Source organism: Carassius gibelio, chromosome A8, assembly GCF_023724105.1.
Source record: "Carassius gibelio isolate Cgi1373 ecotype wild population from Czech Republic chromosome A8, carGib1.2-hapl.c, whole genome shotgun sequence".
Classification (NCBI taxonomy): domain Eukaryota; kingdom Metazoa; phylum Chordata; class Actinopteri; order Cypriniformes; family Cyprinidae; genus Carassius; species Carassius gibelio.
The window spans coordinates 4,738,146-4,760,695 of record NC_068378.1 but is presented as its reverse complement, the minus strand read 5'-3'; the positions used below and the strand labels follow the sequence as shown (position 1 = coordinate 4,760,695).

At 37.6% G+C, this 22,550-nt stretch overlaps 2 protein-coding genes across 2 annotated transcripts in view; both read right to left on the bottom strand.

The window, feature by feature from the left end:
* LOC128018199 (glutamate receptor U1-like) overlaps window positions 1–3,834 on the bottom strand; it is a 29,016-nt gene extending 25,182 nt beyond the window's left edge. The window contains exons 1-2 of the mRNA XM_052603560.1: window positions 3,797–3,834; window positions 3,589–3,669 (exon numbers count right to left, since the gene is read on the bottom strand). Of these exons, the coding sequence (XP_052459520.1) occupies window positions 3,589–3,649 (61 nt within the window). The 5' untranslated portion in view covers window positions 3,650–3,669; window positions 3,797–3,834. The remainder of the gene's footprint in view (window positions 1–3,588; window positions 3,670–3,796) is intronic.
* Window positions 3,835–6,632: 2,798 nt separating this feature from the next.
* Window positions 6,633–22,550, bottom strand: part of LOC128018214 (1-phosphatidylinositol 4,5-bisphosphate phosphodiesterase eta-2-like) — a 125,810-nt gene continuing 109,892 nt past the window's right edge. The window contains exons 14-23 of the mRNA XM_052603588.1: window positions 22,222–22,322; window positions 22,043–22,128; window positions 20,858–21,043; window positions 20,513–20,620; window positions 20,127–20,251; window positions 17,951–18,035; window positions 16,742–16,888; window positions 16,522–16,601; window positions 12,783–13,113; window positions 6,633–9,320 (exon numbers count right to left, since the gene is read on the bottom strand). Of these exons, the coding sequence (XP_052459548.1) occupies window positions 7,717–9,320; window positions 12,783–13,113; window positions 16,522–16,601; window positions 16,742–16,888; window positions 17,951–18,035; window positions 20,127–20,251; window positions 20,513–20,620; window positions 20,858–21,043; window positions 22,043–22,128; window positions 22,222–22,322 (2,853 nt within the window). The 3' untranslated portion in view covers window positions 6,633–7,716. The remainder of the gene's footprint in view (window positions 9,321–12,782; window positions 13,114–16,521; window positions 16,602–16,741; window positions 16,889–17,950; window positions 18,036–20,126; window positions 20,252–20,512; window positions 20,621–20,857; window positions 21,044–22,042; window positions 22,129–22,221; window positions 22,323–22,550) is intronic.

Below are 22,550 nucleotides of genomic sequence, written 5' to 3'. Positions count from 1 at the left end.
TGGGTGAACTATCCCTTTGGGTCACTGATCTGAACAAAGTATGAGTGGTAGTAAAAGTGATGAAAGTGATTTATTCTATATTTTTATGCAAAATATGATTTTCTTCTTGTCTCTAATTGGCTGTAAAATTTTATTATTATTATTATTTTTTTTTTGTGAGCTAATCCAATTTTCAAATCAGTGATTAGAAACAAGACCAAGGAAAATCACATCAATTTGACAAGGGCAAAGCACTTGGACGGCATTCCTGGTAGCTAATGAAGCATTCTGTCAGGCTGGGATGTACTTTGCACTCTTCTTCAAACAACCACTAATATTCCCAAATTTAGCAGATGCAGACAATGGCCCATTTGTGCTACAGCAAAACTGTGAAATGGTCGCCTCATGGCCAATAATCTTGCACTGCCTAAATGAGACTTAAAACGAGATCATTGCAAATAAACACAAGCTTTCTTTAGAGCATGCACTGCCTGCTGCAGCAGAACGGATGCGGTGAGAGTTTGAGAAAGTTCCAGTGACTCTCTAAAGAAGCGCTTACAAAATGATGGGAAAGTGCCCCACTCGTCTGGCTGCAGCATCTGAGTCCACTTGGAAGTTGTTCCCTTTATTGTTTTGATCCTGTTTTTTTAATGCAGATCAGTTGACATTAACCAGCAGACAAGCTGAAAGATGCATGAATTTGTATGTGAATCTAATCACAAATCAAAATGTTGTTGCTTGAATGCTTTAAATATAACATGCATTTTTACTTTTTTTTTTCATCTGACATTCCTTGAATTCCTAAACACAAATATACAAATATGTGTACAAATGTGTGGTAAAAATATATAGTATGTTTGAGAGTATACACAATTATGATATGTGGTTCAACCGTAACGTTATGAAGTCCGAAGACAAACAAAGCTTTTACAGGTTTGGAACAACATGGGGGTAAGTAATTAATGACAAACTTTTCATTTTGGGGTGGAGTATACCTTTAAGCTTTGGTACTTTTCCACTGTAAACATATGTGAAAGAATACTAGAGTCACAGAAATTTGGAAAGACGTGATGGTAATATATAAGTAAATGATAACAGTAGTTTTGTTAACAAATGTTAAGAATTTGTATTTAATCTAGTTTTCAGTGTAAAGTTAGAGTTACACTGCTTAAACAATCTTGAATAAGCCTGGCTAAGCCTGTTTCTGGTGAGAATGTGTTGTTGTCTGAGTTTCATCCGTGCGACACACAGCAGGCCTCCATCAGTGTCACAGCATATCACTGACACCCCTCATCCTCCCATTCAAACCATGAAAAACAAACATGCCATCAATACTGAAGTCATGTCATGGGCTGCCCCGCATTAATGCCTGCTTGGTTAGCGGTGGCTAATTGATTAATCACACTCATTGTAGTGAATAGCAGCAGTGTTCTCCGGATTCAATGCTGACTGCTCCAGGCCTGGCGGGACGTCATGAGACAGTGCCATGCCTCAGATTAAACATGCCGTGTCAGACTAATATTGGCTCTATCTACATCCTGATTTGTCTTAGCCATAGACGGCATGTCCATGGACCATCTGGTTATAGGCGCCGTTAAACCCTGTTCACCTCAGACCATTTAAAACCTTGTTTTAATGACAACATCACATGAAAACTAATTAAATGATTTCAACACACTCTGAGCAAACACTCTCAAAAATATATCTTTGTAGATGTAAATGCAGATGTCTCCATGATGTACGTGTGCGATCGGGGCTCTCTGCTGCCCCCACCAGCTCCGGAGCAGTAATGGTGCTTATACCGGTGCGCATGTTGACATTTAGTGGAACATTCCTTGGTTTAATTTGGTTTAATTGTAAGACACAGATTTTAAGCTTAAAAATACACTTGGTAAGCCAAAACAAAGGACTTTATATGATCATTTCACAAACAATTTGATGGACTGTTCTCATGACTGCAGGCAGAGATGGGCACAAATACATCAAAAAGTATTTTGCTACAAACTACAAATACTGACTCATCAAATGTATTTTATTTGAAATACAAAACACTGGTGCAATAAATGTATTTAATTATAATACAAGAAATCTGTAATTTGAAAATACAATTTATAAGCAATCATTTAAAGTGCAAGAGACAGTGACATTACATTTAGCAATGTAGCAATTTAGATGCAAACATAAGAGAAAGAAGTGCTTTCCATTCCTTGAACAACTTATAAACAACATATTCTTTGTAAATTGTATTGTCATACTGCCTAGTCCTGCTCAAGAGGATGCCTCCAGCTATTTCACAGTCAGCAGTACAGATTAACTCTTGAAAAGGGCTTGTTAAATGGCTCTATGTAGAATTCAGAAACACTTGTTATCAGCGACACCGGTGGCCATTAAGTGAACTGCAGCCAGCAAATTATCGCTTGTGCTCATTCCTCTTCTGAACTCAAATTAAAATATATTTGATGAAATCCATGAGCTTTCAGTCCCTCCATAGGCAGCAACGCAACTTACACATTCAAAGCCCAGAATGGTAGTAAAGACATTGTTAAAATACTCTATATGACTCCAGTGGTTTAACCTCAATTTTATTATGCGACATGAGTGCTTTGTTTGCACAATTTTTCCCATGTCTTAAATGAGATGATGACGAGATGACAATAAGGTCAATAAATGATAACTGTGACTGTTTCAACATGCAATATCATTGATGATAAAAGATGAGACTAAAATGTATTTAAAAATGTAAAATCTCTTTACTTTTTGTTAAAAAAGGAGACAAGTTCATTGTTTATTTGAAAATTGATGTCAGGAATAAATTAGTGCTGCAAGCTGTTTGCGCGATGATTTGTACTGAAAACTGTTCGTTCAGTTTTTGTGTCCAAACTTTTCTTAAAGCCATGTTGCTGCTGTCACAATATATAATGTAATTACAATATGCATGAATGCACCTTTTCTTTTTCTTTTTTCTTTTTTTGAGCAAATAAAGAACTCACATCACTTCATAAAATTGGATCATGATGTATTTCCTACTGTTCTAGATATTTAATATGTAAGTTGCATAGCTGGCTCTAGAGTGACAGAAAGCGCTCAGATTTCATAAATAATATTTTACTTATAAGTACTTTATTTGTGTCCTGAAGATGAACGAAGGTATAACAGGAGTAGAACAACATGAGTATTTTAAAATTTTGGGTGAACGAAACCCTTTAAGACTCAGCAGAAGATATGTCAGAAGATATATCTGATAATAAAATGACCTACTTGGTTAAATATTTTAAGTATTTTTAGTATTTTAAATACAAAATACTGTCTCTCAAAGTATTTAATTATAGTATTTTTTATTTTTATTTGTATAGGCAAAATACAAATTACAAAATACTAAATTATATAATTTTTTTCAATTAAAATACTGCCCATCTCTGACTGCTGGTCTGAAAAGTCAAATTTCTGTTTGCAGCAAAAAAAACAAACAAACAAAAAACAAAAAAATCAGCTCCACAAGGTTCGTGTATTAGGCTAAGCAAAAATCTTAAAACACAATTTTTAAATGGCTATACATTCACCTAATACTAGTCTCACTATGTTTGATATTACAGTATGTAATGACATTACCTGCAGCGTAGACCCCAGCCAGCAGTGCTGATGAGACCAAGATGAGTCCTAATGGAGTCATTTTACAGCCAATAACTTGCACTGGAACATTATACATAGTTTTATCAAAACATCATTTATTCAAGAATATTTTCCAGATATGCAGTTAACTTTTCAGTTGAAAGTTTTACTTAACAGCTATAAATGAGCAAAAACTTGGCAAGCTTACCCAAACTGTAGTCACACGTTTTATTGCTCAATGCAAGAGGCAACACACTATATAAAGCTTGCACATACACCCAAGAGACTGAAAACAGCCAATAAGATAACAGGGGACGTTCTTGAGTGTTTGTGTGTGTGTGTGTGTGTTGGGGTGGGGGGGATAAATAACATGTGATCCTGCAAACAAGGGATTTCAGAGACATGCATTACACAGGGCGTGCAGAAATGATTCTCTACAGATGCTCATAGAAAACTCAATGGATAGATTTTATTGTTAGGCTTCTAAAATGGCCTAATAATAATTTATAAGCTCATAGAATGGACCTGGCATGAATTTAACTTCTTCAGCATGGCTCCACTATACAGACAAGCTAAAACGGCAACTTGAAAACTGAAGTGAAACTAAACCACTGTGATAAATACTCATCCAAATTGAGCGGCTCCACTGCTCGAATCCTAATGATGTGGACTTTTGTCTACAAACCTACAATCTCTGTCACTCAAAAAGTCATGTAAATCCCAAGGCTTTTTTTTTAGCTGCACAGAAGGACCGTCTCACCAGCCATTGTTGTCTTGGTAACCATGGCCCTCGGCATGCCTGAGCCTTTATCCAACATGTCAGTCATAAGAGACAATGAATAGGTCATGGTATTATGAACTCTTCAAGGGTTAAAAAAGGGGCAATCCTCAAAATATCTTGGTTCTTGACAATAACCATTCCAGTCAAAACTGCCACTGTGAAAAAAAGAACAATAATTAAATAAAAGCAAAAATTACAGAAGATCTTTTAAATGTGTTTTGGTCCGAGAACTAATTGGACATCTAGTGTGGGGCAAGGCTTTATTCTGTGACATTTTTTCCTAACAGGAGTTCTCTGTGAAGAGCTAAAGAGCCAAATTAAAAGAAGGTCTCCTCAGAATGGGCCAGAATTAAAACAGAGGGGGTAATATCTTTGGGCAGAGCTCCTCTGCATTCTCTTTATCTAGATGTCAGCTTTAAAGACAATTTGCAATTAACCAGACATTGCCAGTTATGCTCTGACACTAAACTACAGGTCCTTCCCAAAAAATTAGCATATTGTGATAAAAGTTCATTATTCTCCATAATGTAATGATAAAAATTAAACTTTAATATATTTTAGATTCATTGCACACCAACTGAAATATTTCAGGTCTTTTATTGTTTTAATACTGATGATTTTGGCATACAGCTCATGAATACTGTGACGAGTCAGCTGCCTCCTCCCTGATTGTCACCGGCACCCCGTCCTAAATCGCCGCCCTTCACCAGGCTCCCGACTGGAGTGGGTGTGTGAGAGGAGGGGCGCTGGACGAGTCAGGGCTGGCGGCGTGTGATGGGGCACACCTGAAGGAAGTGGAGCCTCATTACCGCCGCTGTTTAAAAGCCCAACGCGCCTCTCCTCAGGGGACCGGTCTCTTCCCCGTGCATGCACACTGATGTCCTCGTGGGTCCAGGAAGGGTGCGTTGAGGGACTCCCGCGCCACCAAGACGTGAGCTGCCGGACCCGCGATCCGGATGGGAACCGCACCCGTATACACGGCCGACGGGCCAGGATGCCGGGCCGTCCATCCCCTACCAGCGCCGCGGCCAACGAGAGAGACGCGGCCGCTAGGAGAAGCCGCCGCCCCTCCCGCCCCGGACCAAGGAGGGGAGCGCGTGCGGCCGCCGGACTCCGCCCCTTGCCTGGACCCTTCCTTGATGAACACTGCCCGACCTACACAAACCCCGCAGCACGACGAGGACACCAGATCCCCTGTTATTTTGGACACTTTCCCCCTTTGGCAACTTTTATTCCCTTTGTTTTATGATTTCTGTTAATAAAAGCCTCTCCAAGGCCTGACGCCACGCCCACTGTGTCTGTCTTGTGCTCCTCCCGTGACAATACCTAAAAGTCCTATCTCAAAAAATTAGCATATTTCATCCGACCAATAAAAGAAAAGTGTTTTTAATACAAAAAAAGTCCACCTTCAGATAATTATGTTCAGTTATGCACTCAATACTTGGTGGGGAATCCTTTTGCAGAAATGACTGCTTCAATGCGGCGTGGCATGGAGGCAATCAGCCTGTGGCACTGCTGAGGTGTTATGGAGGCCCAGGATGCTTCGATAGCGGCCTTAAGCTCATCCAGAGTGTTGGGTCTTGCGTCTCTCAACTTTCTCTTCACAATATCCCACAGATTCTCTACGGGGTTCAGGTCAGGAGAGTTGCCAGGTAAAAAGTACTTTGGACCACTGAGCAACAGTCCAGTGCTGCTTCTCTGTAGATCATTTCCTGCACAGGCCTGTGCACGGTGGCTCTGGATGTTTCTTCTCCAGACTCAGTCCACTGCTTCCGCAGGTCCCCCAAGGTCTGGAATCGGTCCTTCTCCACAATCTTCCTCAGGATCCGGTCACCTCTTCTCATTGTGCAGCTAAATTATTCTATGATTCTAATTTTTTTTTTTTCAAAATTATAAAAGTGATTAGAAAGGAAACCGATTTATCATTTGTTCTGCAACAAGTTGTTTGGCCACCTTGGAAACCACCGGCAAAATACAAATAGGTCTGTAGCTGCAGGTGGATAGTCGATCACCTAATTGCAGCAGCTAATTTCCACACATTTGGGAAAATTCCATGAATTAAAGATACAAAATTTGCATAATCCAATCATCCATAGAATTACAACCATATAAACTGTTGACTTTTCACCAAACAGCCTTAAAGTTAAAACTGCTATCAGACTAATAATAGACTAATAAGCTAACAAATAAAGGTATATTAAGAAAAGAGATATAGCTTGGAAAGTGAAACAGTTGTGTTTGTTAACTTCAGATACAAGAATACAGTAAAAAGAAAGATGTAGTTGGTAAAAATTTATTCCCGTTACCAAGTAGCATTCTTAAAAAAAAAAAGTAATAAAAAGTATTAGTGTACTTAGGACAATGACATTGAATAATATCTACGTAACTGCATAATAGACTCTAATAGACTGTACATTTTTCAATCATAAAATCTTTGAAACATAAAAATACAGTAGACCATGGGAGAAATAATAAAGAAATAAAATCAGGTGACATACAATACAATTTCAAAAGGTAAACTACTGTACATAAAGTGAAGATATGCAATTTTGATATGAATTACCATATTTTTAGAGCTACACTTTATTAGTAACTAACTAAACTAAATAACATACTGTAAGTTATAATTTTACTCAATTAAAAACTAAAACAACAGAATATAGCAGTCAGTAATTTTACCATATTTAAAACTATTTTAAAAATAGTTTCAAGGGACAATAAATTATTGTGACAAATACATCCCATGCTTGTTTACAAAATTTGTTATCATACCATTAACAACACAAACAAATGCATTTGTATTTTGACTGCAGACTAATACACTTTTGAATGCAGGGAATCACTGTGGTGAATCAGTAGTGCTTATAATTTTATCTATTGCGGCACTAGGCTGCATCTTAAAAAAAAAAAAACTAAAATATTACAGTACCACAAATGCCACAGGCATAATTAAATTTTAGAACGTTTGTAATAATTTCTATATGCAGTGTTATATATTTTTTTACACATCATTTTGCACCTTTGGCTTTTTTAAATACATGCATGCACATTTACAAATAATTTGTACAAACTAGCAAACTGTTGCATCCAATTTAAAGTTTAAAGCTTAACATTTTATCCCCTTTAACGGCTCATTATGGGGGTGGGGAGTACAGCAATGGAAATAAAAAAGTGTGCTTTTTTACTTATGTCAATCTAAAATGGAAGGTGTAGTACAGTAGGTGCAGATAAGAAATGTTTGGTTGCTCAACATGCCCATTGGAATATCTTAATGAATGACAGGTGGAGGTTGGCCACCTTGTGTTCGTTCACTCCCCACAAAAATAATTCAACACATTTTTGCCTCTTTACAGGCTGAGCATAAAGAAGGCCTCATTGTCCGGCCTCAGTTGGGGCGGTCCTGGTGGAAGTTGGCTCAAAAGGTCCAAGCTAGTACAGGGACTGTGGGGTACACTACAAGCTCCTTCAGGATTGCCACGCTCTTCGATGGGGCTCCCACACATCCTAGTCAGGCTTTGTATCCGCTGCCTCTCTTGGGCCTGCCTGGCACGGTTAGCGATGTATCTCACCCGGCTTTGACTCCGTGAGGAACTCCTCCGCAAAGGGGGCGTCTCCTCCTCCTCCTGTCCATCTTCAGAATCGTTCCTGCACTGAGCAAAGTCTTTACTAGTGAGGGGTTCCACATCAGTGAGCCTCTTGAGCTGCTCTGTTAGGTCATTCTTGGGTTTTCTAAGAGTTTTCCCTTGTTGGCGGCTTGGTCTCACAATAAAACTGCGACTAATGCTGCGATACTTGCTCTCAAAATTACAGGTGATGTCGTCTGACGTGAGATCTCCAAGACTCTTGGATTTCGAGCAGCTGTCCATGTCTTTTGCCGAGGGGGTGGTTGACCTTCTGGAGCCAGCAGAAGAAGCGAGCATTGATGACTGCTTTAAGCCCTCCATGTACAACCTGCTCCATGTGTGGCGCCTCTGCATGAGCCGGATGGGATCTTTCTCCGCCACCAGAGGCCTGGGTTGTAACTCGTCCTCTGGCTCACACATCTCACCGTCCCGAAGGTTGGGGTTGGACTTGCTCTTGATGACACGCGAGACATTGCGTGCTGCAATGGCCGACCGAGGCTGGCTTGTCCTGTTGGCCAGGGATACTTGGTTGTCTGAGTAGTCCCGGGCAGCACTAAGACAGGTAAGGCTCTTCCTGGAAAGGTTAGGCAAGGATAAATCAATCACAGTGTCATTAGACGAAATGCTGGAAGACGATGACACACTATCCCGATGGCTTCTGTGGTCGAGTTTGCTCCAAAGCCTGTCGTTTAAAGTGGCATCAATAGAGATTTCGGGGACCACTGATGGGCTATCTGCTTTTTTTACTGCCTTCATTTGTCCTTCACTTTTGGTCCTTCTGACAGGGGTCCTCAGTCCAGTTTGCATACTTCGTCCAATGTCTCTGTCAAACACCCCCTTCAGTGGGTGAATTCTTTGAGAGCTTTGAATGGCGGTTCTTTCCTTTACAACATCTATCTCTGGAGTCTGTCCTGTTTTTATATCAGCACTGTTGGGGTCAATGACAGCTTTTTGCACAACCTCGCCATTGTCCTTGTCTGGCAATGGGGGCGTAACACATCCGATGTCAAGGTAATTTGTGGAAAGTGAAGAGTTGATGTGGCTGATCTCCGAATCCTCGCCATTGGTGTTATATGGACCTATACTCTTAGTAAGTGCAAATGATTTCACAATGTCCACATTATTTTTAAAAGGGCTGAGATTTTCCCCATTGGAAGATGTTGTTATTGCTATGGATGGTGAAGAAAATGTAGTGGATGGACAATGTGGTGAGGTATCCACGGGATTTTGTGTAGAGGTCAAAGGACTGCACCCCTGAAATTCCTCAGTAATGGATTCCAGATATGAGGTGTTCAGGGATGGAGTCAGACTCTGCACTTCAGGATTTTCTGGAAGCACATGGCAAGCAGAAAACAATTAGGTATAAATAGGGATATAATGACAATTATAACATTTAAAGAGATTAAAAAATAAACAATGAGACTGCAAAAAGTGTATCATGAATTCCATCAAGACCAACACACAAATTAAATAATGGATTTTTTGACAGCACATTTACAGAAAAACAACAAGGAAAAATAAAGGTGAAGTGTATATTTTATGTACTAGTTGTGTCACTAATTATTGTCTGCCATTGGTCAGAACACAACGCAGACCACCCTTACAATCACACCATTGCTTGAGTCAATTCTGCTGTGTCAAAGCAAAATCTTGATGGACCCACAGTGACATGGTATTTATACTTATAGGGATATCAACGTACAAATGACTTAAAGTCTCTTCATATTAAATTTGTATAGGAGTTTTTATGATGAAAAAATAATACACACTTCAGCTTTAAGCACAGTTCATCAAAACCAAATATTTGTAGACAAATGTATTGCAAATAATGTAACATGCTTTATCTAAAATTGGTCCTAAGTAATAAAGCTTTGCATTTATATAATAACTAAATATAATACAATGATATAAAAAAGCAAGAGACAAAACAGTACATTAATACATTTAAGATATTAATTATATTTGGTATATAGAGTATGATCCATCAAACTACATGGTGCAAAAGTGAATTCACAAGTCAACAAAACATAAGGTGAACACAGGCTGGGGATTCAGAAAAGCTATGCTACTTATGTTTTCAACATAACATTTTCATTGTTCCTATATTACTTGGTCTGGACATTGCATAAGTATTGTGTAAACAGAAATGCTTTAAGGCATTATATTACAAGCCTTTTTCTTCTCGTAAATCCTCTCTCACTCAAGTAGCATTAGGTCTTTTAAGCAAGCCATTTCTCTAGAAGCAATGTAAATATCAAGGCTTTAGACCAACAATTGCTGTTTAGTAAAGTGTATGATGTTGAATATGACACCTCATGATGAACAAAATATTAAATAATTTCAAAGAGTAAGGAAAGACAAACCTGCTTAGAAAAATATTTTTTACCTGGTAATTGGTCAGCCCTTCAGTTTTGCACTAAGGATAGAAAGCATGCAAGAAGGAAGGAAAAAATAGGCATTTTAACAGGATAAGTGCAGAAGGAAACAGAAGGACTTAGTGTAAAAAGGAAGGAGATGGTACACCAGGAAAATGCACTGACAAAACATAATACTTTGTTCAAATGCATATTTACAGATATGCAATAAAGAATGTGGGCATGGGAAGGTTAATGTTTAAAGATCTAAATAGTTGTGATTACTAGGAAGGTTTAGCACCATTATCACGAGGAGCTGAGAGTCTACGATATAGATGACACCTTCAGGAATAGAAAAATGTAGCTGCATTCATCCATATGTCACATGATAATCCCACAAAACCCAAATCAACACACAAGAACATAGTTAGCCAATATTCCCCATGTAGAAAACCCGTGATTTTAAGACCAGCCCCAGTGGTAAAGAGCCAAGCACCTGGTTTGGATCTGCTCAAGTGCATGGGGGAGAGACACATCCTCACTCCTTACAGAAGAGTCTTGTGACTCTCACAGTCTTGTGACAGCTCTAAAATCAGTTACATTGCTGCAAGAAACAAATAAAAAACATATGCAAAACATGCATAGTTTTTCTAGAAGTGTCCCCACACCCACAACACTTGATCAGTTAATTTCAATCACTTATCATTTGTGATTTCTTATAGATAGATAGATAGATAGATATATAGATAGATAGATAGATAGATAGATAGATAGATAGATAGATAGATAGATAGATATACAAGGGTATAGAAAATACCCCCCCCCCCCCTTAAAGCAGTCACATATAGTTGCTTTTCAGCCTGAAATGAAGACGGACACAGTTTTTGTTTTATCCATCTGTATTCACTCAGTGCAGCTTATAACATCCAAGTGATAGATACAACACCAACAGGTCTCAAAAAGCTAAAAATGACTAAATCAGGTGTTGGCAATCATCTTCTTAATGGCACAAAAAGCCTTTTGACTTTCAACTCAGTGATTGGGTTATTTATTTATTTATTTATTTTTTCTGACATGTTGGTGTTATAACTTTCACTTGAATGTAATAAGTTGTATTGAGAAAATACAGCTGGATAAAACTAAATATGTGTATGATCTCTAACAGTAATTGCTCTCCATTCAAAATAAACAAACAAAAATTTTTGCTATGGGAATTTAAGATAATTTATCATTGTAATAGATAGTAATTAATATAAGTGTTGGTAAAACTTTGCTCTACAATCATTGTGTCAGATAACGATGCCCCCACTGTTACTATGCAGCTACATTTAAATGGTTTCAGGATACTGATTTAAGGACACAGAAACAGAAAATGGTGGGTAAATGTACATTAAAATTGGTCAATATCTAACAGTAATGCTTAATATTTAGTGTTCTTGTTACTGTGACAAGATCCCATTGATGACATAGCCCAGTTCTTGTTGGGATCAGCCTTCAACGAGTTCCACACTATCCACAAGGTCATTGGTTGCTATTTGTTGGGTTCCATCACAACATACTGAAATCTATCCTACTGGCATGTTTAAAAACATCTAACAATAAACACCTTACCAGCGAAAAACAAGGGGGATTTACTGCGGATCTCCTCCATTTTCTGAGCAAACATAGCATTCATCTCACGCTGCAGTGTCCCCGTGGCCCGCTTTCGGTTCTCCACTCCCAGTGTCGGGAATATGGTGGGTAGATCAATACTGGTCAGACTATCACAGCTGCTAGAGTCACTGTCAGATAATCTGTTGATGTCATTCACAGATCTAGTCTCGTTGCAGTTGCTGCCATAGTTGAGTGGGGCAGGGCATTGCCAACAAAGACTAGTTTTGCTGTCTGGAACTGGAGGAGGTGGGGTGGATGGGGACCGAAAGAGTCGGCGTGGAGCACTACATGAGCGATCATTTCTGACACTGGGGTCCTCAGCGGGGTTAAGGGGTTTCGCAGCCAGTGTTTGTCGGACCTTTGCCCTTGATCTAGGTAAGGGTACAGGCTTGGGCAGAGCCTGGGGGTCTGATTTGGGCTTTAAATCAGTTTGGGCCAAGCCTTGTGGTTTGAGAATGGGCTCTGGCTGAACTTGTCTGGAAAGTGTTGGAGACCGAGACACCCTTTGAGGTCTGAGGGGAGCAGGTGTGCACTGGGTAAAGGTGGTTGTAACCTCCCTGTGCAAATCTGGAGTCTCCTTGGAGCCAATTACACACTTTATGCAATTGGAAGTCATCCGAACCCGCCCAGAGCTGTTGATAGCAACACGGGCAAATACACCCGGCTTCTCATCCAGTGGATCCTGGAGTCGCTGCTTGTTGGCTCGCTTCAGTGGTTCACTCATTGCGCCCCTGTTTCGGAAAGGTGTAGCGCAGGGCTCTGGATAAAAGAAAGTACTCTTACCTTTACTGTCGTCAGGGTGAAGCTGCCCGTTGGTGCCTTGACCCCATGATTTTGCAGATGCAGTATCTCCATTGTGGTGGACAGGTGGCCCCTCTTCAGATTCCCGCTCCTCACTGGCACCCTCCGAGCTGCAATCTTTTGTGTCAATACAGATCTCAGGGAAGCCCCTCTTGACTTTGGGTTGGCCCTTGGTCGGGGCGCTGGCTGTGCGGCGCAGGAGGTGAGCACCGAAGGTGCTCTTACGGTTGAGCAGAGCAGCAGCATGGCTGTCGAGAGATGCCTGCTTTGGGTTTCTGTGAAAGAGTCCTTTTATACCACTGGCTGCTCGAACCTGCATTGGGACATTGGAAAAATTGGAGAATCTAAGATATGGCAAATGGAAGCATCTAAATAAAATGAAGTGTAGAACCTTAACTAGGCTTAACAGGTTGCCAGAGATTCTTCAAACAAATTAACTAAGCAAAAACTGCTGACCAAACCACACTGATACCTTGTGCCCATCTGGAAAAATTAACAAATCAACTTTCCATTTAAACAAATTAACAAATCAAAGCTTCCATTTAAAACCAACCCAGGGTCACTGGAAATGCGTGCTTGTGTTTTTAGTACGTTGCATTAAGTAAGAATTGCTTCCATTCAGAATTCAGAATATTTTGCAGGGAACTGTGCGAAAATAAGCTTTCTTAAAGGGGGGGGGGGGGGGGGGGGGGGTGGTTAATAATGGTGTTTCATGTATGCAGACTTGTTCACAGTGTTAAAGAGATGGATTTTCATGCTAAACATGGCCAGAGTTTGAAACAATAATTTAGAGGAATGACTGAGAATTTCTGTGCCGAAAATCTTACTTCCGGGTTGGTACAAGTTTCGGCTGTTTTTTTTTCGATTGTGGATCTAATGACGTAGACGAGATCGGAATTCGTTATATGAGCATTTCTCCCAGAAAAGCATGCCCGCACACACACATTAGAGGAGAGCAAAAATCGTTGTCAGCGCTGCATAGAATTTGTTCAAGAATGCCTCCAAATAAGCGCATTTTTGGATTTGACGGAAAGTTTACAGTGTTCAGCTTCCCCAAGAACCCAGCATTACATGAACAGATGATGCAGTTTGTTTTTCCGGGAGCTCTGCTTTTTCCGGAAAGAATCGGAAAGCTGTATTTTTCTTTTACAAATATGATAAAACTAAAGACTTTTTTGATATATGAAGGATGCAGTACTACTCTATACTACTCTCAAGATTAACATGATATTAGGTGTGTGTTATGTACCCTTTAATCAAATATCTGACCCTGTAAATCTTTGTGTGAAAAGGAATAAAAGTTGTTGGAGTTTAACTGCCTCTAGTGTTTAACTAGAAACTGTAGCAATTCATAGGTTCGTTTTGCAGAAATGTAAGTTGATGCACGTGTTTCCAATGAGCCTGAGTAGTTTAAAAGCATCAATCCATAAAAGCTGCATTTCCCAAATGCATTATAAGCCATTGATTTCTACAATCTAGAGAAGCTTATGATGCTTTGGAAAATACAGCTGAGTTTAGTGGCCAACTAATCACACACTGGGCTGGTTTAAGCTTTTCAGCATAGTATACAGACAACATTTTAAGTGTTTTATACCAGCATATGATCAACATCATTTGATGAGAGCCATACTATGAATGATAATTTGCCAAGTAGTATTCACTATTCACAATTTGTCAGTTAAGTTCTTTTCTAATCTAATGCAAAATCTTAAAAGTATTTCCATTAGAAAGCAGTGACAATTTAAATAATAAATGTTATCAAAGATTTAGCAGAATTAGGAATTAACAGCCAAAATGTGGGTGATCAACACAGACCTTTAAACATGAAGATGCAGACAATGTTGGGAATTTGTGGTGGTAGTGTTAAGAACTGGGAAATGTGAATAAATGTCAAGTGAAAGGTGACAGGACATTCATATCCAACCATCCCTGATAAGAAATCAAATAAAAATGACACTGGGTGATATATTTTAATGATAAAACAGTTTAGGGGGTGCCAAGCTTGTTTGAAATGGAGAATATATCAAAATCTTTATTATATAATCTTAATAATTAAGTATAACTATATTTAAGGCATATTTAGTCAAGTAAATTAATAAATAAATGCAGTCAATCTAGTCTTTTACTGTTTCGCCCAGTGTCATTTCATGAACTATGTTCAAGTAGATCCATGTGATCTTCAAAGTGCTGTCAGCCATCTGATCTCCTCACTAATTATGCAGAAATTAAGTTTATACATTTGCTTGTAATTCTATTGCATTTATGCTAAACTACAACATTACAGCAACCAGCTCTCAAGAATAACATAACATATTTCTTTGGCTCAAAAAATATTTAAAAATACCTGCTAAAGTCCAGCAGACCCTCATAATCATGGATAGGAATAGAAAGGATGTAACACTCTTCACAAAATAAGATCAACGCATCTCTCTCATGGACTCTACAGCTTGAGTGCAGTGTTACTGCGGAAAAGGCAGCCAAATCCCTATCATGGCCCTTAAATCCCCTGAGTTAAGTGAAATAGGAGTGAACACTGTCGCCTGCTGTAGGGACATTGACACTGGATCTGCTTTAGGGGTCAATGAGAATGCAGCCAAGGGAGGAAGTCACAATTATGTCACAACTCATTGTGTATGAGTTGGCATGGTGAAGGCTAACAAATGAATCAGGGCTTAGCCGCTCACTGTGGGGGGAGGGCGGGGTTCATAAGGAGCATGCAGGGTGCTGATTGGGTCTCACTACACCTGAGTTTTGAACGAGGATCCTAACAATTTCCTGCCTCTATAGGCAGCTTTTGGACTAAGATGAGTGCACTGAAATCACAAACATAAGAGAAAGAGAAGTAAGAAAAAAGAGAAAGAGGGAGAAGGGGAAAAGAGACATACTACAAAAATAACATTTGTTGTTGACGCTGAATGTTTAGGGCACAAATTATGGACAAAAGCATGATATAATTCAGCCGTGAGTTTAAAAATCATCGGACACTTTGTACGAACACAGTACAAACTGGCTTTTTTATATAGCATTAGTGGCACAAATAAAAAAGAAAAAAAGAAAAGAAAATGTTTTAATTAGATTTTTTTTTTTTAAATAAAGCTGATAGCATAAAATTATTGTAGATAAAAAAAAATAGCTCGATACAGATCTGAATTTGTATATGTAAAATATACAAATTTATCCATAACTACAAAACAATTTTAGTCCCAAATTAGCCAGCTCGACTGATATCAGAACTGTGAATCTGCAATCATGTTACCCATTCTGCAAAAGATTACATGTAATTTTGACATTTTACAAATTAAAAGTGTAATGTTTTTGCTGTTATTGAATATTCATTGCTAAAACAGAATAGTATAACATAAATCAAGATTTTATTCAGACCTGTTATGAACCACATATGAAATGAATAAAACAGTTCATATAATTTCTTATAATTATAAAATATTATTTAACTAATTTATTTTGAAAATTTGAAATTTTACAGTTCATTTGTTGAAAAAGAAAAATGTAATGACTGTTTTCAGGTCCCATTTTATACTATATTTGTGGAAAGTGCTACATATGAGTGTAAATAACTGAAAAATAAATAAATAAATTAATTAATTAAAAAAAAACATAAAATTGTGGCTTTAATGTGGTAGGTAATGGTGACGAGAGTTACAGCTCTCTGCGCACAATACCACCAACATTTTTTTTTCTGTTAACCACACAAAGTGCTCACCTTACTGGTGATGTCATTCACTGCAACATGAACAAAGACGGAAGCTTCCTCCATGCCTTCCAAATACACATGCCGGTAGCCTTACAATCAAATATACGCATACTGATTAAGGATGCACTCAACATAAAAAAACAACAACATATATTGCAAATGCCTGATATATCACAAAATACTTTTTCTTATATAAAAATAAGTGTAATATCTAAATGAAAGTTGGTACCAGGAATCATGCTGTTAAAGGCAATGGTCCTCTGGCCAATAAAATCTTGGCCAATCGGGTCATGATCCCAAACCAGGAAGCGTATAAGAGCAACCTCTGGCATGTGAAGAGTGAAGACAAGAGTTTCCTCCCACATAGGATTAAATCCTGAAAGAGAAAGAGAAACGAATGGGAATATAAATAGGGTCCATTTATGCAGAAATAATGGAAAGGAAGAAATAATTGGAGGTATCAGAATATTCATATTCACTTGCCTTTTTCATTCTAACAAATTTACCTGCTTGACCTTTCGCGCACCAGTCGAAATAGCCTACTTAACTGAAATCGCTTGCTTCAGAAAGACTGAATAACTTAAAACTGCCATAGTACCTTTACACCCAAATACTATTCTCTTGGATTTGTCCATTGTATTTGACAGCAGCTCTAGAGTCCTTCTTGGACAAAAAAGTTATAACACGCAAGCTGACAAAGATCAGTTTCAATATCATGCACCCTATAGCATCTGTGGTCCCACAGGGCTCTATCCTTGGGCCAATGTTGTTCCCTTTTCACCCAGTGTCACTATAACAATCAACCCATCCAAGAATTAGTGGTTCCTCACAAATCCTGTCCAAAATGATGGCCATTACAGCCACTTCACGTTTCAAAACATACAGGAAATGAGCCCATTTCCAAACCTCTATTTCACCTAGACACTTTCTCAGGGTTATCTCTTTACAAGATTGCATCTACACGTCCCTCAATAGTCTATATTTGACAGTATCCAAAAAATGTTGGTACCCTACATGTGTCAATTATAACCACCCCTACTTATTAAACCTATCCTCCGCTTTTCAAATAACATTTGATGACATTTCAAATCTCAGTGTCACTTTCCTTTTTTATCTTTAGCTACGGGACCTCAATGCCACACTAAATGCACCTGTGAGTCACTTTAGTAAGAAAATTCCTACAAAGAAAATAATTGAAAATGTAAATGTATTTCGAGCTCATTAATTATTGAATTGTTTAGTGGTACAGGTGCAATATGAGGTTAGATTAAAAAAAATAAAAACACACACACACACACACATAAACACTCAAAATAACGGTCTAACAGTTTAAAGATACTTTAATGACCAATCCCCCATCAGTTACAGGTGAAATGAAAAGCTGTGTTGTTGTTTGTGTACGTAATATAAAGTCTGTTAAGGGTTATATCTCTCTCACCATTGTCATCAACCACCCTGGTTTGCTCTTTGCAGCAATCCACTGGTAGACCGATAATCTCCACTTCCACAAATGGGTCGATTATCTAAAGAAGAAGAAAAAACAATTAAAAGAGCTTTAATATAATATAAAATCAAATTGGAATTGTGGTTACAATACCTTTTAAAACATCTCAAAGTGAAAAATCCTAAAATAAATATAATTCTGTATCCTTCATAAGTAGTGTATTGTGTACTTTTACTATTTTGGCTTTATGATGATTTGCTATTGTCCAGTGATTGTATAATTTTCAGTGACTGATTTCATTATTATCAGATTGTGAGAAGGTCTGATTACATGCAGGGTGTTTAAAAAATGAACTGCATTTACTTTAGAAAATATTATTATTATTGTGCATGAATCATTATTGCACATTATTCTAATAATATAAAAAAGCACATTCTTTAATCAAAACTTTTTTTTGGATATCATAGCTTACCTTTCACAGTCCTTTCAAACCTTAAATAAAATTGAATAAATTGATAAAACAAAGTACTACTTCATTATTCCTCACCAAATATTCAGTTTAATGCAGAAATACTTCACATTATGGAATTTAAAATATATTTCCATGCATATTTCTATGTTACCAACCATGAACTGCACGAATCATAGGTATTTAAATTAGGGCTGTCAAATGATTAAAATTTTTAATCAAATTAATCAGAATTTTCAGTGGATTAATCAGGATTAATCACTATTTTCAATTACACCTGAATCCTAACCAATTTTTTTTTTTCTGAAATGCATACCAAAAGATAAATAACAGGACACAGATACATAATTTTCATGTATTGATTCATCAATATGTGGTTCTTTTTTTCTGAATTTCAAAAGTTTAACATTTACTTAATCAAATTTACCTGAGCACTATATCAAACCATGCCATTAAACTACAGATAGTGTAAGAGTTTTAGGTGAACCAGTGGTTAAATATAGCCACATATCTATGAAATTATGCATAGAGAAACTCGAAAGAATGAAGAACACAAACATGCGCCACCATCACATAAGAAGCACTCTGGGCACTCTTGTTTTTGGTAGGTGTTCATTTGCTCTGCCGCAATACTTTAGGATCGATATTTTCACGTTCTGAAGGCTTCAAGTGCCAGTAAAAGCAAGTAAAAATGCATATGCTTTTCCAAACAGCTGTAATTTTCACTGCATTGCATGTAGGCGTTCTGCGCATGCGCAGTTTGAAACACAGGACGCTATAACAGGAAGAAGCTCCAGTGTATCAACTACCAAAGTCATCTCTGTTTATCGAGCTTGGCATGAATGTATTTGAGAGTAACTGTGGTAAAACCTTAAGCTTCTTCGGTGTTTTCGTCGCGGGGCTCGCCGCTGTTTTCGCTGAGATCGACGAGACTTTACTGACCTGAATAATTTGTCACACTGCGCATGCGTGAAATGCGTTAAAATTTTTGACGTAATTAACGACAAACAACTAATTAACGTCGTTAACGCGCTATTTTTGACAGCCCTAATTTAAATTAGTCCGCTCAGTATCAGTCATAATGTGAAAACTTGGTAACACTTAATTTTAAGGTTCAATTCCAAATACGACTTTTGCCTCAAACTCTTAATTTGCTGCGTATTAGTTAATAAAGTAGTTGTTAAGTTTAGGAACTGGGTAGGATAAGTGATGTAGAATATGGTCATGCAGAATAAGACATTAAAATGTGCTTTATAAGTACTAATAAACATGTTAATAATAGGCATGCTAATAAGCAACTATTAAAAAGTGAGAATTGGTCCCTAAATTAAAATGGTCTTAACTTACATTAAGGTGAATTAAAGTTCAATAAGAACTTTAAGGAATCTAATGCATGTTGTTATGTTTCACTTCTGTAGTGTGGGTTTAAGAAACCTTACACTCAAAATAAGCTTCAGAACTAAAAGGAAAAGCAGCATGATTCAGAATAATTCTGGAGTTATTATGTTCTGTTGTTGCTTGCAGTGTATATAGGGTTTAAATCGAGGTGGAAATCAATCATGTATGCAGACTGATCTGATCCACAGGTTCAGTGAAATCAAGTGAGTGACAGCTTTAGTGATCATAATGGGATTGAAAATGTTCTACTATTATCATCACACTCATTTTCTATGTAATGTTTGAATACCAGTTTTGCTTTACCTCTCCTCGGTCCCCCAGCATGGAGTCTTTCGGCTTGGGTAATTGCTGGCCACTGATGACCTTAAGAACCAATTGTTTTTTCAACCGACCTGGTAAAGGATCCTCGGCCACAGGATTAAAGGAACCTGCAAGAACAACGAATTCTGTACATACAATTCTATAATAATATCATAACTTTACTTTTGCTTGCTAATTCTTCGATTCTTAGACTATGATTTCAACTTGATCTATTAAATGCTCCCTAAATTAATTTTGTTACAATATGTTATGTTAATTTATTTGATAAATGACACAGCTTTGTACTGGAATCTACTATTATAATGCATGCAATTTGTTGATATTAACACTGAAAAAAAAAGGAGCAAACTAATAATGTAGATACTAACCTTCACACATACAGTCAGGTTTTAGGATGTAACCACAGTTGCCATTGCAATGAAATTTGGCTCTGTTGAGCTGCAGCACTCTGCCCTCTGTCTGGTAGTTCAAAGCCACTGCATAAAAAAGCCATCAAAATTCATGGACTATTATAGGATTCAATTTTACAAGAATATATCTGATGTTAGAGGCCAGTAGTCCAGTAGTGTCTTCCAAGAACTGAACCATATTTTCATATTTAAAACACCTCAGCGAAGCAGTGAGCAGCAGGTTCCCAGTATGTTTCAGACATACTGTTTATTCCTGGTTCCTCTATTAAACATAAATATTTGTTTGTGTGTGGACTGGCGTACCCAGATGGCAGCCGGCGTTCCAGAAGGGCTGTGGGTTGAAGTTGCTGGAGTCCACGCGGTACGGGGAGGGGTAGATCCGCGAGAGCTGGTGCTGGTTGAATCGCATGAACTGCACCGCCTTCTGCTGCATTAACTGATGGGCCTTGGTCTCGCTCATCGAGGACACCTGCCAGCCGCTGCTACCCACTGCAACACAACACAACAAACATGCGTTAGATGTGACAACATACACTGACAGAAACTGACCGAACCACGATCATTTGAACTGATCAGAACTGATCAGCTGGAACCACATTTATAGCGCACTGATCAATTGGTGTGTTAAGTAAAAAAATAAAAATTTGGGGGGTGTTATGCACATTGACATGTGGATATGTAAATTTAAAGTCTATTTCGGTTTTTAACTGTATTTCAAAAATATGTAAAAAAAACAAAAACGTCAAATAAAACAGTAAAATTCCGCAAAATACGTTTGTTTTATAGTGTAGAAGAAAGAGTTCCATTTAAAACTAAACAGATTAACAGATTATTAATTTGAAAACTGGAAATAAATAATCGCTTTACAAATAAAAACAATAAACAGCTATACCCGCACACACACACACACACACACACACACACACACACATATATATATATATATATATATATATATATATATATATATATATATATATATATATTTATATATATATTTTTTAATTGAGTTTAATATCAAGACAAGCATTTAAAAACTTTTAAATTGCATATAAAAATAACTAAAAACATGACATCTGATCACAAAAAACTGCACATCTGATTACATGAAAACTGCTTTATATATATATATATATATATATATATATATATATATATGAAAAATATTATTGCTGTACATTTTACAATAACATTTTATTTCAGTATTTTCACTTCAAAATGTCATGTTTCATTTAATGTGAATTGCTGTTCCTTTGAAAACTGTGTTCAAGTAATTCCTACTCCAAATGTTTTTTTCAGTGTAACGTCTTTTTAAACTGATTGTAATATACAAATATTAATAATACAAGAAAAAAAAAATACATTTCCAATTAATTCTGTGATTGTGTAAGTGGCCCTCCATGAAACCTCACTCTTAGAGCCTAAATAAATACATTCTTGATCATCTTTGTAATTGAGATCTTCACATATGTTTTCTGTTCTTCTCACCTTGGGCCTCAAAGTCTGGTGTGCCCACAGATTTCGTGTACACCAGATCAGAAAGTGCTCTCGACAGCTTCATTGTTTTTTTCTTTCTGTTAAAACAGATAACAGTTACAGACATAAACCAATGACATCAAATATTGACCCACATTCGTGACTATAACCATGAGCTATTCTAACAGTACCTGCTGTGATGCACTGGGGCTTTAGACGCCCCGCTCAAGCTCTCCTGATCCGTGTCTGTATCCTCAAAACTGGAGGACTTCCTCACTTTACTCGTCTTTTTCTACAGTCAACAGATGGAGTTGAGGTGATTAATTAAGTCAACATGACACATTTAAGATACAGTCAGCTGGTCATTATCAGAAAATAAAGCCTGAATTAATTACACAGCTGAATGTAGTATTCAGAGTCGTACACACATTTGATTATCTCTATTAATCATTCATTCAGTATGAATAATTGATGTATGCAGAAGACAGATGTAAATTTTAGTGTTCAGTATGTTGTTATG